Here is a 19,437-nt window from a genome sequence, read left to right as displayed (position 1 = left end):
CCCCCAGCGGGATACACATCCCAGGCACTAGCGCTAGGAATCACCCTGCAGTCTCCCTCCAGCGGGATACACACCCCAGGCACTAGCGCTAGGATTCATACTCCCAGCTCCCCCCCAGCAGGATCCATGCCCAGGGGCACTAGCGCCAGGATTCACACTCCCAGTTTCCCCGTGTACAGCAGTCTCCCGACTGCGTGGGCTTGTGAGCGTCGTGTTTGGTTGCATGCGCTCTGCTGGGAGCTGCTGCTCAGGAAGGGCCGGGATGCTGTTAATTTTATTTTCCACACTAAAAAATGTCAGAGGAAATTGTCGCTGGGCTGCGAGCCCCGTTCCGGCTCTCAGGACGGAACAGAAAGGTCCTGATACACAGGCTGAGGCCATGGATGGTGCCCAAAAGGGCTCATGGCCCAGTCGATGCTCTAAATAGGTTGGAGGCGTCGGGGTGACGCCTGCACCGAATGCGGCCATTTCCCCGTTGCAGCCTCACCGTGGGTGGCAAACCCCAGCCAAGATCATGGAACTCCAGCTTCCTGTGCCAGCGACTGTGACCTCGTACGAGTGCCTTGCAGGCTGCAGGGATCTGCAGTACCTTCAGGCACCATTAGGGCCCAGGGTGCAGGAGTCCCTGACCCTGCTGCCAAGCCTGGCTCCTCTGTAACATCAGCCACACTCCCCTGCTGTCCCTTCAGCTCTCTGTGCCCACTCCTGGGAGGGGCAGGAGTCAGGTGACCCCTGCAGGCTGCCAGAGCTGAGCAGAAATCCTCCTGCAGGATGCTTCTTGGACACAGGGAGGTGCTGCACTGAGGGCAGGGTTCTCTCCTATCCTGTCTGCTCCCCCCTGCTAGGGCTGCTATCTCTGCTTTGTCTGCAGCTCCCCGCCAGGCTGCTCCTTCCCCAACTGCATGCTCCCAGGAGCCCTTCCCCGTTGGCTCTCTGGGCATCCCTGGCTCCCCTTGCTCTGTTGTTCTGGGCGGGGGGGGCTTGAAACATACACCCCTAGGGAGAAATGGCCAGTAAGGGTGGGTGAACCAGGCCACTGTTTCAGACTCCCAGCAACGCTGCTGTTCCATTTACATCCTTCACAAAGTATTTTTGCTGGGGAATTTCTCTGATTGTTTAAAGGAAAGTATTTGAGAATGAGATATGGGGACTGTGATCCTCCCCTGACTCCAGCTTCTTGTTTTTAGGTCTGGGGCACTAAGGGTGACACAATACAAGGTCACCATCTCTGAACTGAGAGCTCTGCTGGCAGAATGTGAGACCCCTTCGGCACCACCGGGCCCCTGGCAGGGTGATCAGTGGGCCGGCTCCTATTCAGACATCTGCAGGCGCTAGCTGCTGCCCAGAACTGCTGCTCAGGAATCTCCCCAGGGCCCTGTAGTGCCAACTTGTTCCCGGGGGTCCTGAGGTGCCGCTCACATCCCACAGGGCCGGAGGAGCTGCCCTATCCTCGTTCCTTGCTCTGGACCTGCCCCGCCGGTGCTGGAGCTTGGGGGATGGTACATCCTCATCTCTGGCCCCAGCTGGGCGCCATGGGATCATGCCCCACATGCCCACCCCCTGCTGGGGAGCAAGTCCTGTGCCCAGCCTGGGGCTGATCTGTCTGTCTGTGGTTCTTTTGCAGGATGAAGAGGTTTCCAGGAGGAGCCAGCTGCAGCGACGGTGAGGTGCCACCCCCATAACCCCCCCCCCCCAGCCAAAGGGGAGCTGGTTCCCAACCCCAGCCCCCCTCTACCTGCTTCCTGGTCACTGGCGGGAGATGGGAGGCAGGCAAGGTGGTCCCACCAGGGAGGAGCAATGACCGTGCACCCTGCTGTTTGGAAGGAGGAAGTGGTGCTGGGATTCCCATGCTGGGCCCTCCCTGTTGCATTTGAAGGTCCTGCCCTATAGGATAGGAGAAGGGACTCTGCCCCATATTGGCCCCCCAAGCATCTGGGCTGCTGAGGGGGAGGGTGCTCCTATCAATCCTTCTCCACCCTGCTGACTTTTGAATCCTGCCCCCATGAATCACCCCAGCCTTTGCATCTGCTCAGAGCCCCAGGGTGAAACTAACCTACCTCTGGAGAGTTTTACCTCTGTCCCCTGCGGGCATCTGATCATCTGCTCTGAAATTGGCCAGGGGCTTGTTAGTGGCCAAGCTCTGAGCAGCTGCTGAGGCACAGGAGCCGCCTGCCCACAGACTCAGGCAGACGCCTCACGTCTGGGAGGTTGTCTTCACAACCCTAAGGGTTAGCGACTCAGTTCTTTTTCTCAGTGGAAGCTGGCGTGCTCAAATTTGACAGAGTGGGTCCCTCCCCTCCCCCAGGGCTGGCTTCCCTTGTAGTTGCAGGATGTTCCTCTGTCTCATATCTATGTCCCCTCCCCCTCTCCCCCCCAGCCACAGCTTCGTCATGGTCAAAGGGGCTGCCCTGCTCCTGCCGGAAGAGGAAAAGCTGGAGACGGTGCAAGAAGCCCCGCCCTCTCCGGACCAAATGCAAAGCCAGCAGGAGCAGCACCTGCAGCTGATGATGGGGCTGCTGCGGCAAGAGGATGCCATCCGCCTGGTGAGACAGGGAATGGCTGGCCCGCAGTGGCTCCCAGGAGAGAACAGACCAGGGGGCGGAAACAATGGGACAGGGGGCGGAGATGAGTGATGCGGACAGTCGCCACATCAGATCATCAAACCACTGGGTTCATCCAGCTCAGGATCAACCCTTCCCTTCACCTCCCTCCCTGCCAGCCTGCCCCATATCAGCCCGATGGGTCCATCCAGTCCAGCATCTCCCCGCTGTGCCCCAGATCAGCCCCATGGGTCCATCTAGTCCAGCATCTCCCCCTCCCCCCCCGCCCCAGATTAGCTCTATGGGACCATCCAGTCCAGCATCTCCCCGCCATCACCCCCTACCCCAGATTAGCCCAATAAGCCGATCCAGCCCCCCAGGCTCCAGCGCTGCAGGAGCAGCTATCTCAGTGTACCCACAATGCATTGCTCCCATCCCACCTTGTCCTGGCACCTCCATTCAGGGGGCCTAGGTCCCCAGCCCGTGCCCTGGGTGGGGTGGGTGAGAACAGCTTGGAGCAGCCTAGCGGGTTTGATCTTGGTGCTCAAGGGGGAAGCAACAACAGGATATATACTGTAGGTGGGGAAGGGAAGGGGCAGACTGCGCCCCCCATGCCTGTGTCTCCCTGCACTCCTACTGCCCCTCAACTGAGCCCTGTTACTCACTGCCCCGCCCCCTCCCTTCTCCCAGCTGCAGCTGCCCCTCCCCATCCTGATTGCACCAGCCCAGTTCCTGCAGCGCCCCCTCCCCCTCATCCCACTCCCCACAGCCCTGCGTGCACAGACTCCCTCCCGGGAAGGCTGGCTCAGGGTTGCAGTCCATCCATTGCATGAGCATTATTCATTGTTTGTGATCCCAGGCCTGGTCCCTCCTTTCCCGCCCCCGCCCCCCCGTCCCTGGCTCTGGCCCAGCCCAATTGGATAATTGTTAACCACTCCAGCACGTGGGCTGCTCCACCCACCGGCAGGGTACAGGATGTCATGCCAGGTTGGAGAGGGTGGGGCTGGGCAGTGCAGGCTCCTTCCCCTCCCTGGTGTCACAGTGCCCCTTGCTGGGGAGGGCAGGACTAGTCTGTGCAGGCTCCTCCCCCTCTCTGGTGTCACAGCGCCCCCTGCTGGGGAGGGGCAGGTGGGGTGCTGTCTGTGTGCAGCGTGGAGGTTGTTGGGGGAGGGGATCCCTGCCTGTGGAATCTCATTTCTGAGCAGCCAGTTCCCCATTTATGGCTGCAGGGCTCTTGCTCTCGCCTCCTGGGCTGGCAGCCAGAGCCAGCTGCACAGTCCAGCCCAGGGGACTCTGCAGGGAGCTTCCCAGGGTTGCTCAGAGCTTCCCTTGCTTGCAAGGTTGAGTCACGCTGCCTATGCCCCCAGGGGCCCCCCAGCCCTGAAAGCTGTGTGTGGATTGCTGAGCCCCAGTCGCACACTGACCCCCCCCAGAGCAGAACAGAGACCCCGGGGTTCATCTCTTAACATCTCTCTTACAGAGCCCTGACACCGAGCTGGGAAACCACTGCCCAACCCCACCCTCTCCAGCAGGGTATGCTGGGAAATTGGGGAGGAGCCTACACTGCCCAGCCCTGCCCTCCCCAGCAGGGGGTGCTGGGAAATTGGGGAGGAGCCTGCATTGCCCAGCCCTGCCCTCCCAGCAGGGGGTGCTGGGAAATTGGGGAGTGGGAGGAGCCTGCACTGTCCACGCTACCCTCCCCAGTGAGGGTGCTGGGAAATTGGAAAGGGGGAGGCACCTTCACTGCCCAGCCCTGCCCTCCCCAGCAGGGGGCACTGGGACACCAAGGAGGGGGCGGAGCCTACACTGCTTAGCCCCGCCTTCCCCAGCAGAGGGCTCTGTGACACAGAGCCAGGGGCATATCGGGGCACCGGGAGTTCACATGGAGAGGCAGGTCTCAGTCTGCCTCTGGCTTTGTCTTCAGGCTGTGCGGCTGGAGTCAACCCGGCCCCACCGGATCCGGTACCTGCTGCTCGTGTCGACAGAGGAGCTGGAGGGCAAGAACGAGACGGTCCTTCTGGGCGTGGACTTTCCTGAAGAGGGGTGAAGAGATGGGGGGGCACAGTGAGGAGCGGGGAGGAATGGGGGATGCAAGGGGGGTGTTGGCGAGTGAGGCATGGGGAGGGGGAGCACAGAGGAGAGCGGGAATTAGGGTGGGAGGAGCAGGACTGAGGAGTGGGGGGTTCATGCCCCACAACCTGTGGGAGGAGCTGCCTGAACCCTGAGCTGTCAGCACCAGAGTGGCCAAATTCTTTGCTCTGCCCTTGGGCTGCCCCCCAGCACCAGAGCAGAACCCTGGACAGGAGCAGGGAGCTGGAGTCTGTGGGGTCCTTGTTCCAAGTCTGTAACCTCCCCCACACCCCAGTGGGGACACCTACACTCCCCCCCGCCCCCATGCTGTGTGCTCTGACCCCTCTCTCTGCCCCTAGGTCGGCCAGATGCACCCTGGGGATGGTGCTGCCCCTCTGGAGCGACACCCAGGTCTTCCTCGACGGGGATGGGTAAGAGACCTCAATCGTCTGTGCTACCCCCATGGGGAGATCTCCTGTGCGGGGATGGGGGGGAAGAGAGGGAAATTCTGCCTTATGTTCAGTCAGGACTGTGTTTCGCCACACACACTGCCCCCAGCAAGAGCCTGTCCTGCCCTCTGCTGGGCGGAGATGGTAGTACAGGCTTCAGACTTATTGCCTGAACTGGTGCCTGGCACACAGCTCCCCTCCTCTCTCCGAACAGGGTCGTGGGGCTCTGAGAGCCATGCCAGCTCCCACAGCAGCACCACCAGCCATGGCCCATGCAAGGTGCTCAGGGTCCCGTGTGCTCTGCAGGGGCAGCTGCATCTTAACCAGCCATCACCAGCCCAGTCAGCAGTGAGAAATTTTACCAAAATGTTTCCTAATGTAGGAAACTTTAATGGGCCATCCTTAGGTTTCAGAGTCAACATCACAAATTGATACACATTTGTACCTCTCCCAGCTGTTGCTCTGAGCTGCCTGCATACTCAGACAGATGCCGCTGTGGTGATCTAAGATATAACAACAATACTTGGCTTCTATCTAGGGCTTTTCATCAGTAAATCTCAAAGCACTAGACAAAGAAAGTCAGGATCATTAGCACCATTTTATAGATGAGGAAACTGAGGCACAGAGCGGGGAAGTGACTTGCCCAAGATCACCCAGCAGGCCAGTAGCCAAGCCAGAAGTAGAACCCAGGTTTTCTGAGTCCTTGCCCAGTGCTCTACCCACTAGCCTCACAGTCCTCCTTAAACAGGAGGCATTTATTAAAGGAAACAGCTACAGCCTTCTGTCTTTCAGCTTGAGTCCCAGCTTTGACTCCTTTGTTTACCAGGGTCCTCGCACAATTTGGAGCTCTTTAATGCACATTGTGACCTCTGGTGGTTGTATGAAGTACTGCAAGGCCCAGATGTCACTTTTTCTAATGGAAGCTGAGAGTCTGTGTGGGGAGGGGCTTCTCAAATGGGCAGGGCTTGGTTTGTGGGCGGAGGTTGGGAGAATACCAACACACTCTCCTCCCCCTGCAAATGGCTCACGTGGATCAGGGATGCTGGCGCTGCAGTATGGAGCAGAGAAAGCCCAGCTTGACTCTCAGATCCCAGACACTGCAACCTGCCCCACCTCTGCTCATGCATGTGATCTGACTTGCAGGGAGCTGCTGGGTTGGTACTAGGGTGACCAGATGTCCTGATTTTATAGGGACAGTCCCGAGTTTTGGGTCTTTTTCTTTCTATTACGCCCTACCCCCATCCCCATCCTGATTTTTCACATTTGCTGTCTGGTCACCCTAGCTGGCACTGCGCATTCATGGAGCCTCTCAGTCCAGCCCTGTGTGTTAAGGGTGAATGTCCTCCTTCCCTCCTGTATCCAGCCCCCTCTCCCTGCCGAACCTCCCTGTGAAATCCCTGCCTTCCTCTCTCTGTTTCTAGGGGCTTCAGTGTGACGTCCTGGGGGCAGACACGCATCTTCAAACCCATCTCTGTGCAGACCATGTGGTGAGTGACCCCCATACTGCCTGTCAAATGCAGCTGGTGGGAGCTGTGGGATTATGCGGGGGATGGACTATCACTGTGGCTGGGACCCACTAGAACAAGGGTTTAGGGACAGAGTTGGAGAGATGGGATTTGGGCTGGACTGTGAGCTTTCCATTTGTTCCCCCCCATCAGACTTGAAAAGCAGGGGATATCTGTGGGGATAGCCCCAGGGAGGAGGTGTCATGGCTGCAGAAAGTAGAGGGATACCTCTGGGGTTTCCTTTGAGGGAGTTATCATGGCCGCTGGGGTGGAGGTATGGTGGCCACGGGAGGAGGAGGGATATCTGAGGGGATTGCCCTGGGGTGGAGGTATGGTGGCCAAGTGAGGTGGAGGGACATCTGAGGGGATTGCCCTGGGGTGGAGGTATGGTGGCTATGGGAGGCAGTGGGACAGCTGTGGGGATCTTACACCCCCCCCCCCCGCCCGTGTATCCCTGCGCCAAAGCCCTGCAGTCAATGGAATAGGGTGTCAAGGCTGATTCCCCACTCTGGCACTTTGAGTGCAGAAAGTGGGGGCCCGCAAGGATTCTAAAAATTAATACTTGCCACTCCAGGCTGGTATTAAACTCCCAAACAGTTAAACAGTTTCGCTCTGACCTTGGATGGGTAGATGCTGCCACCACCCAACTGCAAAAAACCCCTTGGGACCCAGGAAGGCTCACTTGGGAATTCCTTCCTGTGGGATACCCTCAAGCCCTTTAACACACACTCCCGGAGCACCCATGGAGTCAGTGCCTATGGGTTGAGGTATGATTTGATGCTTTTTCATACCTGGTATTAAAGCTGTGTACAGCATTGCTGCTCTGTGTCTCCACTCTTTCCCAGAGAACCACATAGGGTGACCAGATGTCCTGATTTTATAGGGACAGTCCCAATTTTGGGTCTTTTTCTTATATAGGCTCCTATTACCCCCCACCCCCATCCTGATTTTTCACACTTGCTGTCTGGTCACCCTAGAACCACAACAGACACAAAGGGAAGTTTTTTCTCCATTTTAAAAAGTTCTAGCCCTCCCATTGGCTCTCTTGGTCAGGTGCCCACTCCTTTCCTTTTATCTGTGGGCTTGTTAACCCTTTACCGGTAAAGCAAGTAGATAATAACTACTAACAGGGATTTTGTAGCTAACTGGTTGGCTGGGTGCCCACAAAAGGGAGCTGCACCCCCTCCTCCACCCCCCGCTCATTTATCACACGGGCTGTTACAGTAAAGTAGTTCTAGTGCAGATGCCCTGTTCCCAGGCACTAGCCAAGCAGCAGGGGAGCAGGGGGGGCCCCCTATGGGGGGATGCCCCCCCCCCCCCCCCCGCCAGTCCCTGTGGGCAGGGGTCTGTGCCTCGCTCTTGTTGTGTCTCCAATCTGACATCCATCTGCCTGTCTGCTCCTCTCCCCCAGGTCAGTGCTGCAGGTGCTGCACAAGGCGTGCAATGAAGCCGTCCAAAACAACCACTTCCCTGGGGGCAGCGCGCTGGGCTGGGCTGAGTGGTACCAGCGCACCATAGCCTCAGAGCAGAGCTGCATCAACGAGTGGCTGGCCATGTCCGACCTGGAGTCTGTGCGGCCCGACTCCCCTGCCCTCTTCTCTGACCGGTCAGTACCAGGCCGGGAGCGCCGTGGGCGGGGAGGGGGAGGATCGGCACAGGGTGGGGGGCTGGGGGGCTCCCCCACCAGCTTCATTCAGCGAGCCACACATGTACCCGTCCCCCTGGGGCATCCCCCACCTCAGCAGCCAGTGAGGATCTGGACAGGGCAGGGCTCCACGTAAGAGCCTCGAATGCTGGATGCCAACTGGCTGGAAGAGAACTCCCACCCCCTTGCTGGAGCACCAGGTTCGAATCTTCCCTGGAACCTGCAAATTGGTTGGATCTAAGCCAAACCCTAGCAGTGGGGCAGGGTCTGGGGGCAGAATCTGGGAGCCCTGTGGGCTTTGACACCCCACCTTTTCCTGTGCCCCAGGCCAACGGAACGTGAGCTTATGGAGCGGAAGATCCGGGCCAAACTGCGTGAGCTGATGGCCACAGCTGATCTGGAGAGCATCACCTCCAAGGAGGTGGGGTGCATGGGGAAGAGGGAGAGGCAGAGGAGGCGGGTCGGGGTGGAAGATGGGGATGGGCATGCAATTGTGGGTAAAGGCGGGCCTGGGAAGCGATTGGCTGGGGGGACGGGAGGGAAAAAGGGGCAGGATGTATGGGTTAGGGGGAAGTGGGAGTAACAGCCAACCTCGCCTCCCCCCCGGGGCCAGAGTGGGATCTTCCCTCTGATGGTCTGTTCCCCTTGCAGATCCGCACAGAGCTGGAGCGCCGCACTAGCTGCAGCCTGAAGGAGTACAAGGAGTTCATTGACAACGAGATGCTGCTCATCATGGCCCAGATGGACCGTCCCTCCAAGATCTTTGACCACCTGTATCTAGTGAGGAGCTGCCGGGGGCTGGGGAAAGCTCTGTCCTGGCCTCTTCCAGCAGGGGCCACTGCAGGGAGTGGAGCAGAAGTGCAGGCTGTGGGGAGAGCTATCAGCTACTCCAGTTCTGGCCCTTCCCAGCAGGGGGCACTGTGGGAAGTGGGGCAGAAGCACTGGTTGTTGGGGGAGCTCCCAGCTACTCCAGTCCCATCCTCTCCCAGCAGGGGGCGCTCTTGCAGTTACTCAGGGCTGGATGTGGTCCCCTGGGGGTAGGACTTTCCTTGAGAAGGCGCTAAGGGAGTGGCTGCAGTCGCTGCCCCGGATTTCCCCATTCGTCCATTCACTCTGCTGTCCCCCTCTCTGCCTGTCTCTAGGGCTCCGAGTGGAACGCAGCCAACCTGGAGGAGCTGCAGCGCAACAGGTGTGTGCTCCGGCCCTGGGGGAGGGTTGGGGGAAGATTCCCCACCTGGCCTGTGTTGACCCAGGGCAACTTTCCATCGCCCTGCAGTGGCCAGATGGTGTAGAGAGATTAGTGAGTGCTGCTGCTCCTAGGGCAGGATCTGTCCCTGGAACTATCCTGACCAGGGTGCATACTGAAACACTGGAGCCCAAGTGCTGGGGGATGGGCATCTTGGAGCGACCCTGTCCCTGCCTGCCTATTGTTCTCCAGGCTGCAAGGGGCTGTCTGAGCTGAGTTTGAATCCTGCCTCCTGCACTGCCTCACCACCCTGCTTGGTGCTCCTAGTGGGGGCAGGGCAGCTTGTCTCCAAGGCTACCTGCTGGGATGGGCACTGGAAGTAGGGTGTTTCGGGCTATGGTAGTACTGGGGAGCCCCCAGCACCTCCCTGACTCCTCCTCTGTATCAGAATCAGCCACATCCTCAACGTGACCCGGGAAATCGACAACTTCTTCCCGGCACATTTCACCTACCTGAATGTGCGGCTCTATGACGAAGAGGCCTCCCAGCTGCTGCCCTACTGGAAGGAGACATATCACTTCATCTCAGCTGTCCGGTAAGTGGGAGGCTTGGGGGGGGAGGAATCTCACATGTGCTGATAACCGGGCGAATCACCCCACCTGTCCCCAGGGAGCTGGTGCCCCGTCAGCTCCACACACCCCGACCTCTGTCACTGGAGCTAAATGAGATCCCGAGGTGGTAGTGGCATTGGTCCTTTGTCCTCTCTGTGGCTGCACTGTGGGCTGCAGCCTCTAGGTGGCGACATAAGCTGCCTCTTGCAGAGTGTATTACAAAAGGAGTGAGTGTGGGGGAGACATGTCCAAAGACATGCATGGGAAGGATCATATGTAACCTGGATCACTTGTGGGCACTGGAAAAGGGAGCGTGGAGGGCATCTCTGAGATAATCATCATAGCTAATCACTCCAAAACCACAGCCATGACCTGGTGGTGTCTCTTATCTCAAATACTTCCTCAAGAGGGCGGGGGCAGCATTCAGGTGTTTGCCTAGGCTCTCCACATTCACATCTGTGCCATTCCTCAGCTTCCACTTGATCGTATTGTCACCTGTCTCTGCCACCCCGGCTCTCACTTGATTTAGAGTACATCTGTGTGTGACAGAGCGGATATTTTCTGTAGTATTTTTACGAGCCCTATGTGTGCCTCAGTTTCCCCTATATCTTGCATGGCGACCTGGTGGGGGGGAAAAGGACTAAGTTTGCTCTCAGTGAAGGCTGAGACATAGGGGTGTGTGTGTGTGTGTGTGTGTGTGTTCAGAGCGGACTGAATGGGTCGTTAAAAAAGACTGGCAGAACATCTGAGAAGACAATGGAAAGCCCAGTCACCAGGACAAGGAGAGAAGCTGAGCAGAGAGCCCATCTCCAGAACAAAGGACTGGGAGGTGGGGGAGGGGTGTGGGTGGCTGCTGGAAGAAGCTTGGAGCTCTCACCTCGGAACTGACTAAGGAAAGAAGTCAGAGAGAGACAGCGAGCCTGAAAGTGAAGTTCGCCACGATGCCACATCTTGGCTGGGATCTGGGTTGACCACAATCAACCTTCTTTTCTCTGCGCCAACCTAAGGCCTTCCTCGGCTGGGTCGCAGCTGACTAATAAACCTGACTGTTCTGCCCACGCTGTTTGGTGTCACTGCAAATGCTGGGTGAGGTGCATTAATCCCTGAAGAGAGGATGAGTCTCTACCAGGAGTCTCTCTCAGCTGGCCTCACTGAAGAGAGCTCCCGGTGTAAAGCAGGAGGGCTGGAGCCCCAGAGGTACAGGCCCAGGAGGCCACGTGGCCTGCCCTGTGCAGGAAGAAGGAGACCACTTGGGCGCCTGGCACCACAAAGGGGGTCCCCCAAGAGACTGTTCAAATCTGGGGGTGTTGCACCGCCCCTGGGGAGCCGCGATGCAGAATTTTCGTTCAAGGTTGTGCCCAGAGGGAGTGGCTCTGAAGGAATCAAGTTCTCCTGCTTCTTTGTTACTCTGGAACTTGCCACAGAGGTATTTGGGGTAAGGGATTTTCAGAGACAAAGCTCTTTTGGGACTTCAGCCTTCTGGATGGTGGAATGTGTCCGTGCAGTGGGTATCTGGGATCCTGCACCTGTTTTGGTCTCTCCTTTCTACCTCACTGACGGTGGCGCAGTCCCTGCAAGGCTGTTTAAAAGTGCCTGTGATGATCCTGCGGGATTGATTGACTTCAGTAACAATTTTGTGTACATAACTCGTGCTGGACCAAACAGGACGCAGTACTCTGGAGCTAGGGCAAGACTGGTTAGTTGGTGTGTTTTGGGGTCAGCTCCCCTTTTATGTGGGTCAGTTTTTGGAGTACACAATTCCTGGAGTTCACTTTCTTTTTCAGCTTCTTGATGTGCTCTTTGAGTGACAGCGTTCTGTCTAATGTGACCCTTAGGTACACTGGATATTTATAGAGCTCAAGGATTGTACCTGCCCATGATAGTTTTGCTTGGCCTGATCAGGGCCGGCTTTAGGAAGGGCGGGGCCCGATTCGAATACCTGGCGGTGGTCCAGGTCTTCGGTGGCACTTCAGCGGTGGGTCCTTCACTCACTCTGGGTCTTCTGCGGCACTGAAGGACCCGCCGTCGAAATGCCACCGAAGACCTGGAGCGAGTAAAGGACTCGCCGCCGACGTGCCGCCAAAGACCCGGACCGCCGCCAGGTGAGTAAAAAAATTAAAAAGGCGCCTAAGTTAGGCGCTCTTCTTTAGGGCGCGGGACCCTCTTAGGCGCTGGGCCCGATTTGGGGGAATCGGCCTAAAGCCGGCCCTGGGCCTGACGGTGTTTCAGGTGGAAGGCGTAAGCTGGTGTCTTGCTAGGGCTGGCATTCAGGATCCATGTGTGATAGTATTCTCCAAGTACACTCAAGGAGCCAGTTAGAATGTTCTCCAATCTTTCCAATTTGGGTAGTGACGTAAAGATCATCTGCCTAAATGAATCTTCACACATCGGGAATTCCAGTTGGTCATTTGTGTAGACATAAACCAGAAAGGGTGACGCCACGGAACCTTGGGGCAAGCCGTTCGACTGAGTACGACATCAACTTTTCTGACCATCCATCACGACAAAAAAAGGTCATTTTTTGGGCAGGGAGATGACTTGGGCCGCCTTGCTACTTCAGTAGAAGCACATGATAGTTTACAGGGTTATAAGCAACCGACAGGTCAACAGCACAACTTCTGTAATTTTACAGGCTTCGAAGCCATCTTCGATGTATTGAGTTAGGTTTACAACTTGGCCACAGGCAGGAAGGTCCTGGGCATTGTCATCAGTCAACTGGCCTTCTACTGCTGGCGCTATTCCATCTGCTATCCTCTGTTCGTATAGCTTGTAGGGCGGGGGTGGGTAAACTTTTTGGCCCGAAGGCCACATCTGGGAATAGAAATTGTATGGCAGGCCATGAATGCTCACAAAATTGGGGTTAGGGTGTGGGATGGGGTGAGGGCTCTGGTTGGGGGTGTGGGCTTTGGGGTGGGGCCAGAAATGAGGAGTTCAGGGTGTGGGAGGGGGTTCAGGCTGGGGCGGAGGGGGAGGGGGGGGGGGGAGAGGGATCTGGGCTGAGGCAGGGGATTGGGGCGTGGGGAAGGGCTCGGGTTCAGGCTCTGGACAGTGCTTATCTCAAGCGGCTCTCAGAAGCAGCAGCATGTCCCATCCGGCTCCTATGTGGAGGTGCAGCCAGACGGCTCTGCACGTTGCCCCGTCCACAGGAATCGCTCCTGCAGCTCCCATTGGAGCACCAGAGGGGGCCATTGGAGCACATAGGAGCCGGAGGGGGGCCATGCCACTGCTTCCAGGAGCCGCGTGGAGCAGCCCCCAACCCTGCTCCTTGGCCAGAATGGGGCAAGCCCCAGACCCCGCTCCCCAGGAGGAGCTCGAGGGCCGGCTTAAAACGGCTGGCGGGCCGGACCCAGCCTGCGGGCCATAGTTTGCCCACCCCTGTTGTAGGGTAAGCAGAATAAGGCTATTGAGTGGTAATGTTACAGAGTTTAGGGTCTTTATGTGGTTTGAATAGTGCGACCACTTTGGCCTGTCTCCACAGCCTGGGTACCTCCATGCAGGAATCAAAGAAGTCAAGCAGCCATTTCTGTGCTCCCTCCCTGAAGCAGGTGTGCCGGAAAACAGGGGGCCATGGCCCCATCAGTTTTTACCGGCTGTAAGGGTAAGCGATGGGGGGGCGGGGTCTTGGGGGGAAGAGGTAGCACGAGGACAGAGGCTCAGGAAGAAGGGGCGGCGCAGCAGGACAGGGCTAAGAGTTAATTCGATCTCCCAGAATCCAGCTGCCTCTCCATGTTCCAGCGTTTTTGTGGCTGTTTCAGCTCTGGGTGTCGGAGCTGCTCATTGCGGACTTTGCTGTCTCCTACTTGACTTGTTCCATTCGGCACGTGGCTGTGTGGGCGGGTTTATGGGTTGCAATGTGTCGTTGTGTGACTGCGGCAGTGCACTTTGGTTGTAGTCCATGGGGGTCAGCTCGCGAATGGTGGCCTGTGCTTTTTTGCTGTCAGGGCAAAGTTTGTTGCCAGAGGGATCCAGGTCAAACAGGTCTGATATCTTCTGTATTGCTGGTTTGTCTGTTCTGAAGCCCCGGTACAGATAGTGTCCGATGTCCCTGGGACGCTTCCCGGCGGTACCCAGGATTGTGCAGCTAACTACCACCTGCCCTTAGCATGAAAGAGCCTTGTCTGTGCCTGCCAGAGATCAGCTCCCTGACTCCACCGGCAACACAATCGCCCCCCTCTCAGCCTGAGCAGACACCACTATCCATCTGCAGATGAGCGACAGGCACACTCCAACCCCCAAGCGTCCCCCTGGAGCATCCAGCCCCTGCTCACTGGACACTCGTAGTATGTACCGATCCGTTGTTCATTTGGGACCATGCCCCTCAGCTTCCCACTTACATCTCAGCTCACTGCACTGCGATACGTTTATAGGGAAAACAAGGATAAGGTTATTTATCAAAGAAAAGAGACTGAAATAACAGCAAGTACTTAGAAGCTCTGGAAGCAGCTGGTTACCTCTAAAACAAAATCATAACCCGCCTTCTAGAGCTTACACACTGTCCTGTCTCAAAGAGGCTTAGCTCACCCAGAGTCATTCTCCCAGCTATTAACCAGGCCAGCTGTCGCCCTCCATAAAACAAGCTGCCTCACAGCTTGTGCTCTAGGTGAAGGAATATTGATGTCTCTCTGCATTCTCCCCATATACCAGACTAATTCTTTGATCTTAGTCAGAACCTGGCCACCCTCCTGCCGGGTGTTCCTTCCTGTAGACATTGTGAGCTCTTGTCGCCCTCATGGTTTTGATTAGCTGGTGGCTCCATACGCAGATTGATTTATATTGTAAGCCACACACGACACAATAGTCAGCCAGGGAGAGAGAGAAGCATTTCCTACCCCCTGCCTGAACAGAACCTGTTCCTTCCCTTCATAACTTACATACCTGACAGAACAAGAAGCAATGGTCTCAAGTTGCAGTGGGGGAGTCTAGGTTGGATATTAGGAAACACTATTTCACTAGGAGGGTGGTGAAGCACTGGAATGGGTTACCTAGGGAGGTGGTGGAATCTCCATCCTTAAGAGGCCCGGCTTGACAAAGCCCTGGCTGGGATGATTTAGTTGGAGTTGGTCCTGCTTTGAGCAGGGGGTTAGACTAGATGACCTCCTGAGGTCTCTTCCAACCCTAATATTCTATGATTCTACCTTAAGAATGCAGTGTTCGGTAGATACATCCACACATCTCACCATGATTAGGGCAACCAGCACATTACTGGCTGTTGGTAGAGGCCTCACATGCCTCCCTTCGGTGCACTATTATGTAGACGTTAGACCCAGGGGATACCTGTAAAACCCTGTGTCCGTTTATGTCCTCTGCCAGTTGGCACCAAAGGGTCTCCAGGTCGCAGTTCCCCAGGGATGTGCTTTTGGGCAGTCTTCCACACCAGGAGACAAATTCTCCCTAGCACTCACATGTCGGAGTGATACTACTAATGGATTTATCCACTTCCAAGGTAAAGCAGCTGCTCTGTAGGTGAATCGTGGCCGGTACTTAGCTTTCCAGGATTGTACCGCAGCCTCTGTTGTCACTTGCGCCGGCCCATGCTGCGATCTTGGGCTCACTGCTGTGAGCTCCCTTCTGGAGTTGTCTGCAGACAGCTGGGAAAGGGGAGGTGAAGAAGGTGCATTGAGCCCCTTGTGCCTGCCTCACCAGCCCGTATCCCCCAGCAGGGCCCAGAACTTGCGGGTGTTGGTGCACTGCAAGATGGGCGTAAGCCGCTCGGCCTCCACGGTGATTGCCTACGCCATGAAGGAGTACGGCTGGGCGCTGGAGCGGGCCTACCGGCATGTGCAGGAGCAGCGCCCCATCGTGCACCCCAACCCCAGCTTCATGAGGCAGCTGGAGTTCTACCAGGGCATCTTGGACGCCAGGTAACTGCAAGGAGGGGGAGAAGTCTTCACTGCCTAGCCTTGCCCCCCGGCAGGGGTTCTGTGACATCAGGGAGGGGGAGGAAACTGCCCTGCCCAGCCCAGCCCAGCCCAGCCTTCCCCAGCACGGGGCACTGTGACATCCAGGTGGGGGAGGAGCCTGCACTGCCCAGCCCCGCCTTCCCCAGCAGGGGTTGTTGTGACAACCCCAGTGCCTCATGTTCAGCTCAGTGTGTCTCTGCACAGCCGGCACAGCAGCCTGTGGGAGCAGAAGGCAGGAGACAGCCAATGGGAGGACACGGTGAACGGGAGTGACACTGGCAGTGACCAATCGGAAAGTGAGGGGAGCCTGTGCCAGGAGATACTGAGTTCGGAGGAGGAGCCAAGGCGGCAGGAGGAGGAGCCAGTCACGACGCCCCAGTATTGTTTCCGGCCCCTGCGGGAGCCCCCCGAGGAGCCAGCCCAGTCCCAGGCCCCAGCAGGGGGCGAAGGGCCCCAGATCTGGGTGCAGGAGGCAGAGGAGCCGGGGGCCTCAGATGACTCAGGGGCTGAGGAGGTCCGGGGGCACCTGGCTGTGCTGCAGGTGCCAGAGACACCCAGGACACCGCGCGACCGGCGCATCAACCTCTACGCCGTGATGAGGAGCATCAGCGAGATGGACAGCCCTGACGCCACCACCCCACTGGGGGGTGCTGCTGAGGGGGAGGTGAGTGGCACAGCCAGGGGGCATCATGGGGGAGGGGGAAGCCCCAGCTGGTGGGATCCAGGGGTATGGGAAGGTGCTATCCAGCCAGGGCCGTCCCTAGCTATTTTGGTGCCCTACATGGGGGGGGGGGGGGCTGTGTGGGGCCCCGCCCCAGGCTTCCGTGAGGGGGGGGCTGACCACTTCCTGCAGGAAGTGGAGTGACCCAGCCCAGCCTGCTCTGCTCCCCTGGTTCCCAGGTTTGGGGATCAGGGGCATAGACGCCAACTTTCTCGGCGCCGGTGGGTGCCCGTGTCCCCCGCCCCTTTCCCCGCCCCGACTCCACCCCATGCCTGCCCCCATTCCAACCCCATCCACAAAGTCCCCGCCCTAACTCCGCCTCCTCCCTGCCCCTATTGGATCCCTTCCCCAAATCCCCGGCCCCACCTCTTCCCCCAGCGCGCCGCATTCTCCCTCTTCCCCCCTCCCTCCATGCCCCGCGAATCAGCTGTGTCGCGGTGCAAGCGCTGGGAGGGAGGAGAAGCAGGAAGCAGCAGCATGCTCACGGAGGAGGCGGAGGCGGAGGTGAGCAGGGGGTGGGGTGGGGCCACGGGGAGCTGCCGGTGGGTGCTGAGCACCCACCAATTTTTTTCCATGGGTGCTCCAGCCCTGGAGCACCCACGGAGTCGGCGCCTGTGGTCAGGGGGGAACCACCCCCCAGCACTCGCCAGCAGTGTGGCTGGGAGCCAGGGGAGCAGAGCAGGCTGGGGCTGGGTTGCTCTACTTAGCCGGTGAGTGCAGGGAGCCCGACCGCTTCTGAAGTCCTCAGGGGAAGGGGCGGAGCAGGGGCGGGAAGAGGCGGGGCTGAGACAGCACGCAGCTGCGCAGGGCACCAGGAAATTTGATGCCCCAAATTTCCTGGTGCCCTACGCAGCTGCGTTCTTTGTGTATGGGTAAGGACGGCCCTGCATGCAGCTAGAGGTGGGGCCCATGCTTGGGGCAGGAGGGGAGGGATTGGGGCCCAGCAGAGAGAGAGCCTGAGTCTATCAGTGCCCCGAGCAAACCTGTTCTCTGATCGCCTCCTCTCCTCTTTCCTGCAGGTGTTTGCTGCTTCAGCGCACGAGTCCCCTGTGGAGTGCCCCCCCCCCGGAACCTGCAGCCTCACCATTACCCTCACAGGACCAGGAGGAGCCGGGGGCAGCCATGCCAGGCTCCAAGGCCAGGCAGCACCCACTGCAGGCCCCAACAGACAAGACAGGCAAGCGACGGGGCCAGCAGCGCAGCCGTCAGGTCCCCCGAAGCCATGCCCAGCCGTGCAAGCAGATCTCCTACCACCCGGCACCGGGCAAGGTGCACAAGGCTGTGAAGCACGTGGAGGGCCCCAGCCCCAGGGCCCCGCCTCCACGCCGGGCTCGTGCCATGGAGCACCGCTACTCCGTGGCCCAGCTCATGGATGCCGCCCTGGTGCTCAGCCGCACCAGAGAGTTCGAGGAGCGGCTGGAGACAGCTGGCCGGGAAAGACCCCCCAGGGAGGAGCCTGCTAGCCCCCCGCCCCCATCACAGGAGTCCCAGCCTGGAGGAGGCAACCTCCCCCCATCACGACCCAGGCGGATGGTGCGGCAGGCCAGCGTGGACCTAGAGCCTGGCTCGGGGTGAGACTCCACCCCCATAGCCTTGCCTCTGACTGTGGCTCTGCCCCCATAGCCCAGGGTACTGCCATGGATGGTGCTGGGGCCCAGCAGCTGCCCTGTGCCAACGTCTGGGGGCAGGGCATTTGATACCGGGGGCCTCAGTGCAGATCACCCTTGGGGGGCGGGGCCTGAGTGCTGCTGGGGGCGGGGCCAACTCTATGGTGGGAAAAGCCCCTCCCCCAAGTATGCATCCCCCCACCCCCCTCAGATCTGGAGGAAGGATGGAACATGCTCCTGTGGGGATTGCTCTGTCCGCCCCTCACACTGCACAGCCCCATGCTGCCCTGAGGCTCCTGCCCTGCAGCTGAGCAGGTGTTACTGGGGGAGGATGGGGGACATGATGCCCTCTGTTGTCCCTGCCCTGCAGCTGAGCAGGTGTTACTGGGGGAGGATGGGGGGCATGATGCCCTCTGTTGTCCCTCCCCACTAACCCTTTGCTTTTGTGCCATTGAGCACTGCTTTGGTCAGTTGGGTCAAAGGATGCCAACCTCATCACTGTGACTGAGGAGAGAGGGGGTGAACCCCTCCTCCCCTTCCCCAGCTCTGCACACATAGACACCATGCCATATCTCTCTGTGCCAGCCTCACTCCGCCTGTAAATAAAGAGTTAATTCACTTTGCAGTTGGCTCTGGGCTCCTCCCTTCCCTGGGGTCCCTAGGCCCACGGGGGAGATGGGCTCCTGTGCCCTCTGCTGCCTAAGGATGGGACAGGAAGCAAGGAGCAGTCACCCAATCCAAAGCCCTGGGAGGTGGGGTCTGGGACCCAGCCACCCAGGAGAGAACTAGGGAAAGGTGCTGGCTCAACAGCCCTGTGATCCCTGATGCCCCACAGATCAGGGGCACTAGTGGTTCCCCTGTCCCTGCCAGTCGATTCCCACCCCACCCCCGGGGGACAGAGGGGCTCTTGGACTCCTTCTCAGATTGAACTTAAAGCAATTTACACACATGGGTGCTGGCTCCAAAGAGGGAAACTGAAGGCGGGAAAGCCTTGCCCGCCTGCCGTGGCTGAGGTGAGAACACAGGCTCCCGACTCATGTGCTCTGACCATTAGCCCTATCCTGCTCCGGAATGAATCGGCTCAAACCCAGGAAATGCAGCATGAAGGGGACACTTCCCCGTGCAGCCCCACATCCTTCCCTCTGCCCCACAATGGAAGCACAATGGCTAACCCCTCCTTGGTCTTTGCCAGGGAGATCTCTG

At 58.5% G+C, this 19,437-nt stretch overlaps 1 protein-coding gene across 1 annotated transcript in view; it reads left to right on the top strand.

The window, feature by feature from the left end:
- Positions 1–18,175, top strand: part of SSH3 (slingshot protein phosphatase 3) — a 19,213-nt gene extending 1,038 nt beyond the window's left edge. Inside the window, exons 2-14 of the mRNA XM_026650538.2 lie at positions 1,625–1,662; positions 2,378–2,543; positions 4,465–4,583; positions 4,970–5,041; positions 6,481–6,546; positions 7,976–8,170; positions 8,537–8,630; positions 8,861–8,989; positions 9,352–9,398; positions 9,844–9,990; positions 15,667–15,867; positions 16,111–16,570; positions 17,647–18,175. Coding sequence (XP_026506323.1) covers positions 1,625–1,662; positions 2,378–2,543; positions 4,465–4,583; positions 4,970–5,041; positions 6,481–6,546; positions 7,976–8,170; positions 8,537–8,630; positions 8,861–8,989; positions 9,352–9,398; positions 9,844–9,990; positions 15,667–15,867; positions 16,111–16,570; positions 17,647–18,090 — 2,178 coding nt within the window. The 3' untranslated portion in view covers positions 18,091–18,175. The remainder of the gene's footprint in view (positions 1–1,624; positions 1,663–2,377; positions 2,544–4,464; positions 4,584–4,969; positions 5,042–6,480; positions 6,547–7,975; positions 8,171–8,536; positions 8,631–8,860; positions 8,990–9,351; positions 9,399–9,843; positions 9,991–15,666; positions 15,868–16,110; positions 16,571–17,646) is intronic.
- The last annotated feature ends 1,262 nt before the right edge of the window (positions 18,176–19,437 follow it).

The sequence above is a fragment of the Terrapene carolina genome, unplaced genomic scaffold (assembly GCF_002925995.2).
Source record: "Terrapene carolina triunguis isolate 2854851 unplaced genomic scaffold, T_m_triunguis-2.0 Scaffold90, whole genome shotgun sequence".
Classification (NCBI taxonomy): domain Eukaryota; kingdom Metazoa; phylum Chordata; order Testudines; family Emydidae; genus Terrapene; species Terrapene triunguis.
This window is presented reverse-complemented; position numbering and strand designations above follow the sequence as displayed.